Source organism: Artibeus jamaicensis, unplaced genomic scaffold, assembly GCF_021234435.1.
Source record: "Artibeus jamaicensis isolate MK-2021 breed Jamaican fruit bat unplaced genomic scaffold, CSHL_Jam_final scaffold_916, whole genome shotgun sequence".
NCBI classification, from domain to species: Eukaryota; Metazoa; Chordata; class Mammalia; order Chiroptera; family Phyllostomidae; genus Artibeus; species Artibeus jamaicensis.
The window spans coordinates 20481455-20498495 of NW_026522059.1; the positions used below are offsets into that span (position 1 = coordinate 20481455).

Here is a 17041-nt window from a genome sequence, read left to right on the forward strand (position 1 = left end):
TAGAGCTTTCTATTTTTTCTACCTTATGTCATGGGCGTAGGTGGGTCTATATTCAGGGCGGGTCATTTTCACAGCCACCCTTCCACTGACTGGGGTTCCGGTTTCCAGGTTTTCATTATTACAACTAATGCTGCAGCAACCAGCTTTGTGCCTGTATCATTTATATTTTTATGCTTATTTCAGTGAAAAGAGTTATGTATAGAAAAGAGTGCTGAATCACACAGAAGGTATCTACATTCTGATAACTCCTAAGCTATCCTTGAAAAAGGTCATACTAACTGACTTTCTTACCAACAGAGCACGAGGGGGCTGCTCCCTCACACCCTCGTTGCCATACGAACATCTTAACGTTTGACGATCTGAGCCCAGAGTCTCTTCCAGACTTCTCTCCTTCACGTACTCAGCCTTCCCAACTCCCCTCCCCCGTCCTCTTCCACACTCTAACTAATCAAAGGTAGTTAGATGGGACACTAAGGTGCAACTCCCTTATGAAGTTGAAAAAGTCATTCTTAAAGCCTTAAAAGCTTCCACGGCCCCAGAACACAGTTCTTGTGGATGGTGGAAGAATTACAGACAGCAAGGCTGATTATGCCTGCACCCATGGCCCTGAAAATACCCCCAGATTTTGTTCTGAGACTGGCCCTGCCTACGCTCCTAGGGCCCCCAGCAAAGGTCTTCTCATACATAGTCTCAGACTTGTCCCAGAGGGAAGAGGGAATAAAATGCCAACATCTCTTCTCCATGACAGAGAGCACCTGGTCACCTTAATTCAGACCAATCTTCTCCTCGTTTTCCTTTCCTTAATGTTTAGTCTATAGGTGGCACTTCGGGAGGAGGAGGGGGGGGCTGCATCAAGGTGGGGATAGGGAGAAAAAATGGGAACAGCATAAACAATAAAAATAAAATTAAAAAATATATATACACGGTCTCCGATTCCTTTTAGACTGAGGAGGGGTGCAAATAAGCAGGCATCCAACAGAAAACAGAAACCAAGCCCAGTAAGGGAACCTGTAGAAGGTCCTGCTTCCCACGTCTGCTTCTCCACGTGACGGTCCATGAGTAGCCAGCACAGGTTCCCTCCCGTGTAACGGAGACTTGCCCCACTCCTTCCAGACTCTGGAGAGCAAACCGCAGATCTGCCGCTGACACTGAGGCGGGGAGGCCTGCATGCACAGACGGAGTCAGGGGTTCACAAAACGATTTCATCCTTAAAATACACACAGTGTGTACTGTGAACGAGCGCTTGTAAACCAGCTGTCTTCCTTCAATACAGACTAAGTAAATTTGCCTCCTACTTATGTCGAGAATTTACATATTTCTTAGAAACAAAAATTACATGGGTAATGTAACTCAGATTATAGCTTTGGCATGAATACTTTTATTTTTAACATCAGTTAACTTTATAGGCAACCTATAGGCTATGGGTATAAAAGACAAAAAAAAATGTTGAGAACATAACCTGGTATATCTGGTAAAGCAATGAATAAAATACAAGAATGTAATTTTTTCTGGATCATTTATCTTTACATTAGTAAATTATGGAAGTTATATAGACAAATAATATTAGAAAAAAGTACAGCAAGATGTTTATTATGTTAGTCTAGATCAGCATTGTACGACAGACACATATACAAATGTTCTGGACTTTTTTTATATACCTTTGAGAATTTGTCCATAAGCCTGAATGTCAAAGCTGCCACTCAGAGGGGAAGATGCTGCTTGAATTCTTTGAATGCGGATTCTTGATTCCCCTGGCCAATTATTTCCTCTGTAAACAGACTCATTCTCTGTCTTGTTCATGATTATCTAATTCCCGAAATAAATATTGATAAAATAATTAAACATGACAACAGCCAAGAAGGTTTCTCTTTCACCATAGTAGGATCCTGGGACGTGATGTAAATGAACCTCACGTACTCAGGATTCTTTAGAACATCAAGGACAGTCACATAAATCAACACAGACCATACTTATACAGCTGCAATAATGAGGCCAAAGTCACCTGTCATCTGTGCCGCAATTAGCTGGAACCACAGTAATTCCTCATTAATTCAGAATGCACCCTCCATCACTCAAGGAACAAATATTTATCGAGCGGGCATTCTGTTCAAGGCACAGTGCTAATCTTGGTGAGGAGGCAAAGAAACCTGGGATGCAGTGGTGGCTACCAAAAACCTAACAACCTTGCCAGGAAAATACACACAGGGACTGAAAAATTAACTAACAACATGAGGAAGAGAATGATCAGTGCAATGAGTGGTCCAGACTCGGGAAATACTTGACTACATGGAGAGCTAATCAACTGACAAAAGAAACACACGCTATAAAAATCCATAGATTGTAACTCCCAGAGTGAAAATCATATTAGATGCCCACAGAAATGAGTAAACCTAAGTGTCAAAGACATATGAGAGAATGTTCATTGCAACTTTATTCACAATAGCCCCTAACCAAAAATGATGCAAATGCCATCAATAGAGTGAATAAACTGTAGTATATTTACACCATGGGACACTGTAAAACAATAAAAAAGAACGATCTACAGCTACATGCAATACACGCCTCTCACAATATCAAATACAACAAGCTAGGTGTAAAAGATGTATTGCACACTGATATGATTAAACATGAGCAGAAGTCTAAATAGTGGTTCTCTAGGGGTGAAAAGTAAGTAATCTACTGGCAAAGAGAAGGCACAAGGAAGACCCTTGGAGCTAGTGACTTCTTTATCTTGGTCTGAGTACTGGTTACAGGAGAGCATTTACTCTGTAAAATCCATGGAGTAAAATTCCAAAAGATGGCAGGACATAAGATAGACACACAAAAACCAGTCCCAATTTTCCATACATATGACAAGTGTGTGTAAACCAAACTTAATGACACAAGAGTATTTCCAATTGCTTCAAAGAAAAAATAAAATACTTTTGTATAAGCCTAATAAAGCATGTACTGGATCTGACCTGAAAATTGCGAAATCACAATAAAAGTAATCAAAGAATACCTAGATAGGCTGATAAAAAAAGCAAGAAAGATCTAAATACATGGAGAGATACATAGTGTCCATGGATTGGAAGACTCAACATAATAAAGGTGTCAATTATCTCCACAATAGAGGTGTTAAATCTAGGTTTGATGCAATTCTTATTAACATATCAGCAAGAATTTTGTAGACATAAACAAGCTTGCTCCAAAATTTATATGAAATGACGCAGGTCCTAGAATAGCATAAAACAGTTTTTCATTAGAAGAATAGAGAGGAGTCACTGTTCCCAATGTTAAGACCAATGGGGGGAGCACCCCAATTATCTTCTGGAGGGTGGGCCTCTTCTAGTACAGGTGTCATGCCCTAGGTGAACTCATCTGTATCAGTGTACCAGCTGGCATTGTTGTGAGAGGCTGACTGAGGCTTCAGCAATTTTTTTGACTATTCTTTCAAGGTATTTGCCCATTTCACAGTGGGTAATTTACGAGAACACCTGCCCACACTGCACCGAGTGCTCAGCAGTTTTTGACCAAAAATGGCATGGCTCCTGTGCTGCCCCCATTCACCGGATCTTGCCCTGAGCAGCTATTTTTTGTGTCCCCAGGTAAAAAATGTCCTCAAAGGGAAATGTTTTACCAATAGGGATGTGGAAGAAGTGAAACAAAAAACAGAAGAAGCATGAAAAGGCATTGAAATCAAGGTTTCAAAAACTGTTTAGAGCAGTGGGAAAAAAGTGTATTGCATCAAATGGAGAGTACTTTGAAGGTGACTAAAGTTTACACATGTAAGAATAAATACTCAGTCTTTACAAATAAACTCCAGGTTTTGGGGGTTCTACCCTGGATGACTACAGTTTTCTACTACAGTTTTCAAGAGATTCACGTCAGCATTGGTGGAAGGATGGACACATGGAGCAACAGGACAGGACAGAGAAATCAGAAATGTACCCACACAAATACACTCAGCTGATTTTTGATAAAAGTGCGAAAGTAATTAAATGGAGGAAGGATAGTCTTCTCAACAAATGGTGCTGGAACCTCTGGAACTGTAGGCAAACAGATTAACCTCCACCTAAAACTTCACATTTTCTACAAATATTAACTTAAAGTGGGTCATGGCCTTAAATGCAAAATGTAAAGCTATAAAACTTTCAGAAGGAAACAAAAAACATTGAGGACTTGGGGCTCAGCAAAGAACGCTTAGCCTTAAAAGCAACATTCATAAAAGGGAAAAACTGATAAATTCGGATCTCATCAAAATTAGAGACTGTTGCTCTATGAAATGCCGTATTAAGCAGAAAGGCAAGGCACCAATGGGGAGAAGATATTAGAGGCTTACCTGGGGTCAGGTGCACTTGCACATGCTGTAAAATTGTACAGAACTACACATACACAAACGACCTGCAGCTAGAATATATAAAGAGCTTTAAAAACTCAAAAGGAGAAAATGATTTAATTAGAAAATGGGCAAAAAAAAAACCCCCATTTCACAGAAGAGGGTATATGGATGTTCAACATCCTTAGCCATTAGGGAATGCAAATTAACTCCAGAATGAGCTATATCAGTAGAAACCATAACAGAATGGCTAAATTAAAAGTAGTGTTAATGCCCAATGCCGGCAAGTCTGTGCAGAAACTGGATCACTCATGCACTGCTGGTGGATGTGTAAAATGGTATAGCCCACTTTGGAAAAGAATGTGATAGTTTCTTACAAAGCTATATATGTGCTAATTGCACTGTTGGGCAATTAACCCGGAAAAATGAAAATGCATGTTACACGAAAACCTACAGATGAATGTTCATCTTGGTTTTATTTGTAATAACCAGAAATACAAAACAACTGGCGAGTCCTTCACCAAGTAGGCGGTTAAACACACTGTGGGCATCCATGTCATTAAACACTGCCCAGCAACTAAAATGTCTGAGCTACTGGTAGCCACAGCAACTTGAAGGGTGTCAAGGGAATTATGCCCTGTGAAAAAGCCAGTCTCAAAAGGCACATACGTGTATGATTATATAAAGTCTGATTCTATTTACATAACATTCTTGAAAGGACTAAATTATAGAGGCGGATTAGTGATGATCAGATAGAAGGGAGTGAAGGAGGAAGGCAGGTGGCCATGGCTGTAAAAGGGTAGTAGGAGGGATCTTCATGATGGAATCGCTCTGTGGTGGTCAGACGAATCTACACACGTGATAAAATTGTACAGAACTACACACACGTACACAAATAAAACAAGGGGAACTGAGCTTGTTTGGTAGATTGTATCCATGACAGTTTCCCAGCTGTGCTATTGCCCTATTGTTATACAAGATGTTGCCACTGGGGGGAAATGGAAACAGTTCTGTATGATTTCCTACAACTGCATATGAATCTCTCATGGCCTCAGGGTTACAGGTAAAACAATTCATTGATGTAGACATTTATGTGTACGTTACTGCAAGTATCTTTAATTTGAACTTTTAAAAAATTTATAAAAATAAAAGTACCATATTCTACAATTTAACCTTGGGTTAGCTAAAGCTAGAGAGGGTATGATCACCAATATTAATGAGAAATTTTGGAAACAGGAAGATTATTGATACAGATGCTTTGCCAACACAAAGCCCTACATTAGTTATTACATTTGTTGTAGAGCTAAGAGAAAAACACCAAGGAGTATTTACAAGACACTCAGCCTGAAGATACTAAAATTAAAACATTGAGCCAGAATAGGATAAAGGCAATTTTTGTGAAATACTTGCCATTTTTTTTGTATTTTTAATCACAAATTGTTTAGTTAGCAAAACATTCTTTATGAGACTCTAATACAATATCTAATCATTATTTAACCCTTAATCTTGAGCTTATTATATTTGTTTTTGGTTTGTTTTAGGAAATTATATTAACTCATATCTTTTTATAGGATACTAATTTTTAAAATCTCATCACATTGTAATATTTAATACTTATTTTAAACAACCCAAGCCATACAAAAAAATTGTCGGATCCTTTTGGAATTGTCGAAAACTGCCTCATTCCTCCCTGTGTCAATTTTGATTCCAGGAAAAGTTAAATGGCGTTTTTATAACAGAAACAATTGAAAAACACACAGAACCTAAAATGTTCTTTCAATAAATAATTTTTGTTCAAATATTTTTATAGAAAGAGAACACATTTTTTTAAATTATCAGAGAAGACTACTTAAATCTGACAGTGTCATAAGGATATTTACCCTTGTTTTTCTAAAAAATATTTTTAAAAGATTTTATTTACTTATTTTTAGAGAAAGGGGAAGGGAAGGAGAAAGAGAGGGAAAGAAACATCAATACGTGGTTGCCTCTTGCATGCCTTCTACTGGGACCTGGCCTGCAATCCAGGCGTGTGCCCTGACTGGGAACTGGACTGGCGAATCTTTGGTTCACAGGCCGTTGCTCAGTCCACTGAGCTATACCATCCAGGACCCATAAATATATTTTTGAAGATTTTTTAATATTTAAAGTGATTATTCAACAAGTCTTCATTGCCCTTAGAATAACTGTCTTGTCCTATTAAAAGATATCCAATCTGTATGTCACCTATTTGTAAAGATTAAAGAGAAAGTTTAGTAGATCAAAGCTAATGCTTCATAAATTTAAAGTAAATAGTAACTTGTAAAATTCCAGGCTTACCTGCCCAAAGCTCACAGCCATCAAGGGTATATTATAACTGCAATTATATGATGTCATGGTGACAGAATATTGGTTGGTCATACTTGATCCATTAATTTTGGTCTGATTCACCTGGAAGTGCTTTAAAAATATTCCTTTATTTGCTAATGCTGGGAGTCTTCTCTTTGGCATTTCTAAAGAACATAAAGTAAATGGAAAGTAAAATTGCGTAGATTCTGCTGTTAAGAAAGAAAATCACTGTTAAGTGATATCCACATGGCATGGAATGAGCTATTTAAAATCAAATTTTAGGAAGATGATCTTAAGGCAAATAGCTTGGGATACTCAGTGAACTTTCACTTCTAGACTATAGAGCTTTAACCTTATTGACCTATGAGCCTTATCAGATGAGACGAACAAATTTTAAAAATTGTTTAAATTGTTACTTAAAAGCCACCACACCCTGGGTTCCATGTAGCTGCCCATGGGCCGGACTTCTCTGCTTGTTCTAAGTGCCCTGCATGTGCCATGCACCAGGGCACGTGCTCCAGAGGGCGGGGCCAGGACTGTCCTGTTCGCTGTGCTTCGTTAGGGCCCGACCCAATGCCTGCCACCGGGTAGATGCTGAATAAATCTTCTTTGACAAGCTACATCTATCCCAGCATGAATCAGCTGTCTTACACATGTGCTCCACCAATTACAATGTAGATTTAATGATAGTGAATTCGAAAGAAGTGACTCTAAAGTAGTAACATTTAACTTTTTACCATTTGCCTCATTGTCTTGCCCTTGAAAATCTCTAAAGAATGGGAATAGTGGCTTTTTAAGATGACTGGAATTAGGTTGATATTTTAAAATCACAGTTTAACTTTAATAATTTTATTACCATAGCTTATATATATAAATGTATATAAAATATATACACACATATATAAACATATATGTGTATATGTATATCCATGTGTGTATATGTGTGTGTGTGAGAGAGGGAGAGAGAGTCTACTGAGATGATTGAAAAAACAATACTAAGACTAGCAGAAATAAAGTTTTCATTTACCACATTATTAATTACTGTTAATCAAGTCCATGGACAGATTCAGCTCAATCTTACTAAATAGATGTCGATGCCAGTATCCACATCAACAATGTCAATTGTAGGCTTTTAGAAACAGATCTCTATGTTGGTAGTTGTTTCTCAAAAATCAAACAAAGCGAAATGCAAATGATTGCCACAGTTTACATACAGAACCCAGGACTCCAAACCCGATTTTTGCTATAATGACAGTTTACATTAAGGAGGCACTTAGAGCAATCACCTGGCCCCACTCCTTAAATAATGATTATATAATATTACTGGGCAAAAAGAATAAGTCATAACTGTAGTCTTCATGGGGAGAATTTACTATAGAATAGATTTCGGTGGTTTAAGCAGATGGGAAATGACACCACATACCATCCCACGCCGGAGTCGTAGGGGTCTGTCCAATGTACACGGCATCCACATAGAAGGGCTCTGATTGTGATGCTTGCTGTAAACTAATCCTCTGAAGAGAAAAATTAGTCCCAGTGTATTTGGTTTGTATGAGGTCCACAAGGTCTATGCAAGTGTATGTCCAGCTGAAATACGGTAAATTAATTAGCTATATTGATCAGTTGAAATGTTTAATGCAAGCAAATGCACTGTGAAAAGCATTAAAATCTTAAAGAGTAAGACGTTTTTTCCTCACAAGAAAACCATCAAGCATACTTGACTAGTACAGAAAAGCAGCCATGAGAAGGGACAGCAGACCACAGAAACTTACATTCGCAGTAAAAGATTTAATGTTGCATCCAAATATAGGTTATCTTTTATTTGCAGCCTTGGCAGTAGCCACAGGAATGTAAACTATTTTATAGCAACCGGTAAGAAAACTAAAGAGCATACACCTTGATGTACAGCACGTACGACCCAAAAGTGAAGTAAACTATTTTAGTAGAAAATGTCAGGGATAGAGAAGTAAACTCAGTCCATGACTAAGAAACAAAACTGGATCTTGATATTACTGCCAGAAAAGCTCACTTGAGATGCATTGTCTCCTGTTCTAAAGGGGGGGGGGGCGCTACTGAGTTATTTGTAGTACAGTACCTTCTAAATGTGTAATTTAGATTCAGATTCAGATTTTCCATTACACACTAACTGCACTAGAACCTCATAAATTACAAGTAAGCAATTCTACTATGATAGTTTACAACAAAAAGAAATGCTGCCATCCAGTTAACAAAGTAGAGTTTAATAATAATCTTTACATCTTTACAGCTACTGCAGCAGTTTTTGACTGTCTAGTTTGTTTAGGCATTTTTTTATTCTCATTTCCATCATGGTTTGCAAACTCATCGATTGTAGAAAATTATATGCAGTGCTACAGGGAGGTAAGGGGCCCTTTAAAATAATAAAAGTACTTAGGGACTCTCAGTAGAATCCCATTCATTATATGACTCTGAAGTTTTAAAAACTACTGCTTGGAAAATTTGGTATACTTAACAGTTTACCATTGTTTTGTCTTTTAAATGGTCATGGGGGATGAGGACACTACCAGGTCTTATTCTCATAATCGATCAGTTTATTTTTGGTACAACTGTTTCTGTTAGAAAGCTCATGTGGAGGGCAAGGAAATGACCGTTGGAGCCGTGGTGTGCGTGATTTATCAAAAACGACAAACGAGCAACGGCTTTGCTTTATCTTCATAGTTTACATGCTCTAGTATAAGTTAAGTTATCTGATTCATAGTGTGACTTACTTGTTTCCATAAGCAAAAGTATATGCAAATTGTTCATCAATGCTTCTAGTAACCTTGCTTTTGTCTTGATATTGAAATTTTAGACCAATATAATTTGCCAGGAATCCTTTGTATGCTAAACATAACTACACAAAAAAACATGAAAAAAATCAGTAACAATATCTTACCATTAAATTATTTTGTAGAAATTCAAGTTCATTCATTCCAATCCAATAAACAATTATCAAGCATTTTTCTAAACAAAATGTATCCTAACACCCAGGAATAAAAAATTACTTTCAGCCAATTAGGTGCGGAAGATTTGGAGAAGATTTTACAGAAGAGGAAGGACAGTTGAAATGACCTTACAATGAATGATTCATTCTTTATTGTTCTTTTTAAGATACGGTCTCCTTAAAAAAATGGAAACAGTGCACTCCTCGTAGCTGCTAAGCTGCATAGGGATGAGGTCCATCCCTAACTGAACTCTCCGGGGAATGTAAAAGTCCATTCCACATTGGGAATGAGAGAAACAGGTGAATGCAGCTGAGCATCTACAGATGACGAGATCTCTGTAAAATCATGGTGAAATGCCAGTTTTAATGGTCTACAGTACCTCAAGAATGCCAAACACATTTAGAACTTCCAACTTCAGAACATATACTGCAATTTGGGACTTTAAAACAAGAGAAAGGATAAATATGATCCTTAACTACCTGTCCTAAAATTGCCAACTCCTCTTCTCAGAATTGTTTTTTTTTTTTTTTCACTTTTCTCTGAGATCACTCTATCCTGGCTATTTTTTTTGTTGTTTCTTCAAAACTGATGAAGGCATATTGAACAAATACGCATATTTAATTGTCTCAGTATTTAAAGTTACACACAAATAAATTTTTTTAAATTACGTGGAAAAGCGGAATACATGTGCATGGTACTGTGTATTATTTAAAATTTTTTTTGAGAATCAGTAGAAGAGAAAATCCCAAGCACCCACAAATTGAACCACAGTGCCTGTCCAATGTGATATGATTTCACGTGACAAGCACTTCTCCTTGTCTTAAAATTTCATGAAATTTTATTACCAAGGGATTTTACAAATTTAATTAGCATATCATTTTGTTGAGCTTACCTGATTATAAGGAAATAATAAAATGTCTCCATATGGTAGTCTGTTTGGTTTAACATCTGCTGAGTCAAAAAGAACAGCTGGGTTTTTCAGGGAATAACGACCACAGTAAGCATCAGTTTCAGCTGTCTTCTGCCCTCTATTAATATGCTCCTGCAGAAACAGTTATATTTCAAGTGAAAACGTGATTTATTGTCCTGCTTTATTCTCCAACATCTCCATCCAACCCCTTCAAGTTCCACTTCAGATCCTATTGCTTCCCAAACAGCTGTACCTTGAAATGCTTTCTCTCTTCTTTGAAATTCTAAAGCTATCACTCTCTATCACTCATTTGGATCTGTGATCACATAATCCCTTGTAACTGTATTTCCGAATTCCTATCTTCCCCCATTAATATGCATTCCTTAATGATATTTAATCCTTCCTTCCACAAATGTTTATTCAGTGCTCACTGTGTGCCAGGTTTTTGTTTGTGGATTTGATTTTTGTTTAACCTTCGGGGTTCAAAGGGTGAGCCCTGTCCCTGAGCACAAAAGCCTACCCTTCTGGAACAAAGGAACCAAGTATCATAAAGCAAAAGCCGAAGGGAGGTGTCTAACTCACATAAAAGCATCAAGAAAAATGACTAAGAGAAAGTGGTACATGAATTGTCTTTAAAGATGAAAAGGAGTTATTTAAAAGTAAAAGGGGACCGAAGGGCTTCATCACAGGGTAAAATACACTCAGACAAGCAGCTGCTATGAGATGCAAGTTGCCAAGTGAAGGTGGAACAAAAACATGTGCTGTCATGATGACGGGAGATGAGGAAGGAGCGAAGCGGAATGTAAATCTACTTGGGCAATTTTCTTGCCTGCAAGTACTACCTTCAGGAGAGGAGAGCCCACATACGCGTACATTTGTTAAATCAGGGTGAAAACATAGCCCATTAAGTGGATTTCCCCTTTCTTTCACTAATAAACCTCTTCATATAGGCATGCAATGATCTGTATTTGAAGGACTCCTATTTATTTATAGGGTATTGATCTGAATTGAATATCTAGCATATTTCTTATTCTGATGATATTCACTTTGATGGGGTATCTATCTGGCTTCCTTAAGTCCTCAAAATAAGACTTAGGAGAGTAGTGTATTTTAAATTTTCTTCACTGTGTATCCATGAAAAATCTTTATGTCTCACCAAGAAATACATAATCACCAGGCATTGTACCAACTGAGCAGAGAGTGATGTCAGAAAGCAAGGGCAGTGACCTACTATGGAACACCCTACTACAAAGTGTGTTCTTTGTGTCCAAGGAAAGGAACCAAACAAAAGTTCCTATAGATCTTATACTGGTCTACTGTCTATTGATCAAGAAAGCCCAGGTGTAATGGAAATGCTGCCTTCACAAGTGAATCGTTTTATAATGCATAGAGATGTTAGAACAGACCTTTCCAAAGAATTACATTGGCAATTTGACTTTGAATGATAAGGAATTATTGCTGGTTTAAAAAAATGACAACATTTAAAACATTTATATGAATTCTTAATTGGTCAGTTTCACAGTTCATTAAACAGTCCATACCAGGTTAAAATCAGTTTCATAATCTCTGAAGTATTTCACAACAAATCCTTCTTCAAAATTTGCAATTTGTGGTGGACACTTAGCACTGACCATTTCTTCCACTGCTGCCTGAAACTAAATTGACAGATATGAACATCAGCAACTTCTTTTTTCATGAAGAGTTAGAACATTATCAATTCTATTACTAATTCTACTAATGAGTTACAACATATTCATGTGATAATTCCCATACTTTAGTCATAATAAAAAGATCATTTCCTAAATAATTAATATGTGATCATTTTAGTGCCCTATAACTTTTTCAAGAGTTTTAATTTATAATGATGATAGTTACAACCAATTAGCTAATATTAGCTTCTTTGGTTATTGATAAGATAGATATATTTGTTTAAGTTTTTTAAAAAGGGAACAATGAGGCAAACATAAATAAATTAGCACCCAATTAAATGGACTCCAAATGAATAGTTTTCCAAATTTAATCAAAATTCACTGAAAAAAACCCTGCACAATGTGATGCATTCTGTTTTTATCAAAAGAAGAGATACAGATATTGAAACCTATTTAAAATAATAAATAATCTCAGATAGACAAGAATTGATACACATTCATGAGGTCTCCTATAATCTCCACATCTATTTCTTTGGCAAAACATGGTTGTAAATGATGTTTAGAACTAAGGACTTATGATGACATGTGACCTTTAATCATCAGACAAATATTAAGTTAAATTCATTGTATAGGGAGTTGCCCAAATTCAGTAACTCCCATATGGAGATACATTGGACCCTGTTGGCATAGATCTAAGAAATCCCCTTTCATTCTGTCTGTGTGATATTTCCTCCCTTCTGTGCTCACTATGGGTTGGTTCTAACCCAGCATGCCAATTAGGAGAATATACTACTACTTAAAGTGTTTTTTTTAATAGAAAGGGATGCTTAAATGGGTTTCTGTTTAAAAAATGAACACAGCATACTTCAGCTACCGATGACCATGGGGTAAGAGGCTTAGAAGGGATCCCATCCCAATTCAGTGTAAATGTGTCCAAACTGGGCTTTCCTTTGGTTTGTTCTGTAATATCCAGTGTGATGTTATATCCTTCAAATACTTCATAACCGAGCAGATCAAAGTCTCCTGCAATGCAGTACCAAACAGAACTTTAAGAAGTGAATTAAAAAATATATCAATACATCCATAGTAGAAATCAAATTGAACAAAATTGGTTTAATTTGGGGTCCAATCATCACAAAATAGAAATGAATAGGGAAGATGCAGATCCGGGAACCTGTGCAGATTTACTCACAGCAGAAATAGGAAAAGAGCAAGGTAACATGCTGCTCGTTGAAGGTTCTGTTTCTGTGGTTTACAAGCATGTGTTGTAAGACAAACAAAGGGAAGTCTGGGGACCATGAAGTAAAGATCAAGGGCAGTAGCGTCTTCCAAAAGTTCTTTAAGTTTTGTGTCGGTACCCCTGTCTTAGTGTGGAGAGAAGAAAGGCCTTGTCTTCAGATGACTATTTTTTTTCTTTTTTGAAAGGTTTTTAATATCTTAATTTTATTTAAAAAATTAATTCTATTTTTCTATTCCATTTAATCCCCTTATATCTCCCATCCCCCTGCAATCACCACACTGTTGTCCATGTCCACGAGTCCTTTTTCTTTTTTGCTCAATCCCTCCACCCCGTAACCTCCCCCGACCCAATAGCTATCATCCTGCTATGAGTCTATCTTTATTTTGCTTGGTGGTTAGGTTTGTTCATTAGATTTCACATGAGTGAAATCATATTGTATTTGTCTTTCTCTGACTGGCTGATTTCACTTAGCATAATGTTCTCCAGGTCCATCCACACTGTCTGAAGGGTAAAATTTTCCTCTTTTTTCAGCCGAGCAGTAAGTATTCCATTGTGTAAAGCCACCGTAGTTGTTTAATCTATTCATCTACTAATGGATACTTGAGCTGTTTCCATATTTTGGTGATTGTCTATTTCTTTTTGGAGGATGCTTTACTAGTGGAATTGCATTGACTTTCTCTGTTAGGTAAAGTCCTAGAATTTGCCCAGTTATAATTTTGGTACCCCACTACTTTTAGGTCTCTGCTGAAGCCTTAAAATTTCCCTCTGATCTATAAGTAAGTTCCTGGGAGAACAAGGATAATGACATTTTTATTTATAGAGTGTTTCAACAATTTAGTTTTGGGGGAATTTTTAGAACTTCAATTCATGTTACACAAAGTTTTTCACCCTGCACCCAACCATCAAAGTAACAATTTCCTGAGATGAGACAATCTTGGAAGTAAAATTTGACTTATGTGAATTGGGAAATAATGATTGCCCAAAGAAAAGTAAACACATACATATTCAGGGACTTATTTCATGAGTTAGATATCCCAAACTCCCAAACTGATTGCTAGAATTGGCTGTAAGACTTGAAAACCTGAAACATTAAGTTAACAGCTATGACTTGAAAAAGGAAAAGCAAATAAAGGTCAGATAACATTGGAAATACTTCACTAAACACAGGTGAATGGGTTTTTTTGTTTGTGTATTTGGTTTATTTGTTTGTTTCTCATTGCAAGATTCTTCAGAGACTTTAATATTCCAATAAACTTGGTCAGTCTTCAAGGACAAGCCATGGTCAGCAGTTTCCAGTGTGGATTTGACCACAGAATTCCGAGAGTCCCACCATAATTAAATATACAACCAAGACTATTAGTTAATCACTATTTTATTTTTGGCACTTCAAGAATTTATAAAAAATTATATTGAGTTAAAAATTTAAATATTTTTACTTCTAATTCCTTTACCATTTAAATCAAATCCCAATGAATTTAACCTACTGTCAAAAAATAAATTTATGTTTTAAATTAAAAAAATAAACATCTTAATTTTGATTATAACCAAAAAAAAAAAAAAAAAAAGAATTCCTTCATCCTGCCAAATCTGGCCAGATGTGTGTCTCCTGAGCAATACTGATCTACTTAAATTTCATTTCCAGGATTAAAATCTTCACTAATTTTTGCTTATTTACAAAAGGCCACTTATACTGCTGTGTATAGTATATATGATGAATTTTTCATGCATCAGAGTTGTATATTCCTTGAAATACAATAGGAATTTAAATTGTAATAAAACAGAAACAAGCATTTAATTTCTATTGTTTCTAAAACTGATTAAGTCTGTGAATCCAACTTTTTTCCTCTGTCATTTTGTGGCACTTTTACCCTTTTCACTGGAGTTGCACAGGATGCTAATTGGTTTCCTAGAAAAAACTTACAAGACACGCAAAATGAAATACATGCTTACCTCTAGTTGATACAAAGGTTATCACGTAAACATAACTTTGAGGGTTTTGTGTCCTTGTCACTTGAACTGTATCTGGTTTTAAGGACCAGAGGTCATTTAAGGCTGATTGCAGTATGAAGTCAGAAGCATCAGCAGGTAGCAAGACTTGTATTAATTTAGGAGAAAAAAGGAGAAGAGTTTAAGTCTTTCCACATTACCAGCAATGATGTCTTATCATTTATTTTTTTAAGCACTCATGGTCTGTACCACAGATCACTTAATGAAATTGTGTTCTGAAATTGACTGAGGTTCAGTAATATTGACTGCATAATTGGATTGTGTTCTCTTGAGTTCATATTTTATTGTTTCAATAATCCCTTAGCAATAAGGTATATTTGACAAGCTGTAAACATTCATCAATATTTACTGATTGAAACAATTAACAGAAAGAGCAAAATTAATTTTTTAGGATTTATTATAAAATACAGAAATACAATGCTTTTATTAATAGACAATTAGTGTCTCATGGGTCTATCACTTAATTTCAAAGATTGAAAGCAATATTTTACTTCTCTGAAATGATGAATTTAATTCCTGTTAACTTATACCCATGGGTCACAGATATATAAAATCCCATGTGCATCTAAATATACCTTTATCGTGGTCCTTAAGAAGAAAATGACAGTGCGTACCACACTGTTATATTTTTTAATGGTTTTACTGATGCCATTTTCTATCCCACTCTGAAGGCTTTTCTTTATCTTTTTCTGCTTTGTCTAGCATGCTATTAAAACTGAATTTGACCACAGAAAATACCTCTCTATAAATTACATGTGTACATGAAGAGGAATAAGATATCCCTTACCATTTATCACTTACCAGTTTTTTCCATGTTATAAATTAATCTATAGTGGTAAAGCGAACATGAATTAGCTTCTACACACGGGCCGGTTACCGTGATCCTCTGGACTTCCTCAGTTGCACTGGTTGTTTCCCAGTTTTCCAAAGTTATAACCTATTTCCCAATTTAAGAAAATATCTTTACTATATAAAAAAATTAAAGATATCATAATTCAGCTATGCAATGCCTCTTTATTTCTCTACTTTATTGCAAAGGATAAAATACTTTAAATTTTGAGTTTTATCAAGTAACAGCCAGCCTTAAAGGGGCTGTTTCTACAATGCCGATACTCTAAGCCACAATTCAATAGTTTTCCATGCTTGCTTCCACCACCCAAACAGTATTCTATGAGGAAAATGTATAACCGAATAGAGCTCCCGTCTTTGGACACTTTCTTTCTAAGCAGGGGAGCTACAATCATGGTGAACCTGCATTTCCTGGACAACTGTTGATTGGGATTGAATAACTTGTTCTTCATTCACTGCATCTTCAGTTTGCTGTTCGGCGTAGACATTTCTATACTGGTACAGTCCAACATCAACGAAAGCACTGAGTCTGTACTCCTGTAGCAAGATTTCAATGTAATATCTGGAAAACAGAGTAACTAATAAATACAACTTTTTCTCTCCAGAGCAGGGCATGAATTCTTTTTACAATGAATAAAATTTCAACACTATACAAAATGCCTGCCTTTTAATTGACTTCTATTGTAGTACCCCTGATTTTAAATATTAAAATATAAAAAATTTCATAGTAGTTTGCTAAAATAAAATGAATTATGTAAGACATCTGCATTACTAAAGAGT

At 36.2% G+C, this 17041-nt stretch overlaps 1 protein-coding gene across 1 annotated transcript in view; it reads right to left on the minus strand.

The window, feature by feature from the left end:
- Nucleotides 1-17041, minus strand: part of PKHD1L1 (PKHD1 like 1) — a 137935-nt gene that overhangs the window by 88224 nt on the left and 32670 nt on the right. The window contains 11 exon segments of the mRNA XM_053661152.1: nt 1009-1163; nt 1659-1806; nt 6635-6807; nt 8067-8230; nt 9391-9515; nt 10499-10648; nt 12058-12171; nt 13031-13188; nt 15356-15499; nt 16214-16349; nt 16664-16823. Of these exon segments, the coding sequence (XP_053517127.1) occupies nt 1009-1163; nt 1659-1806; nt 6635-6807; nt 8067-8230; nt 9391-9515; nt 10499-10648; nt 12058-12171; nt 13031-13188; nt 15356-15499; nt 16214-16349; nt 16664-16823 (1627 nt within the window).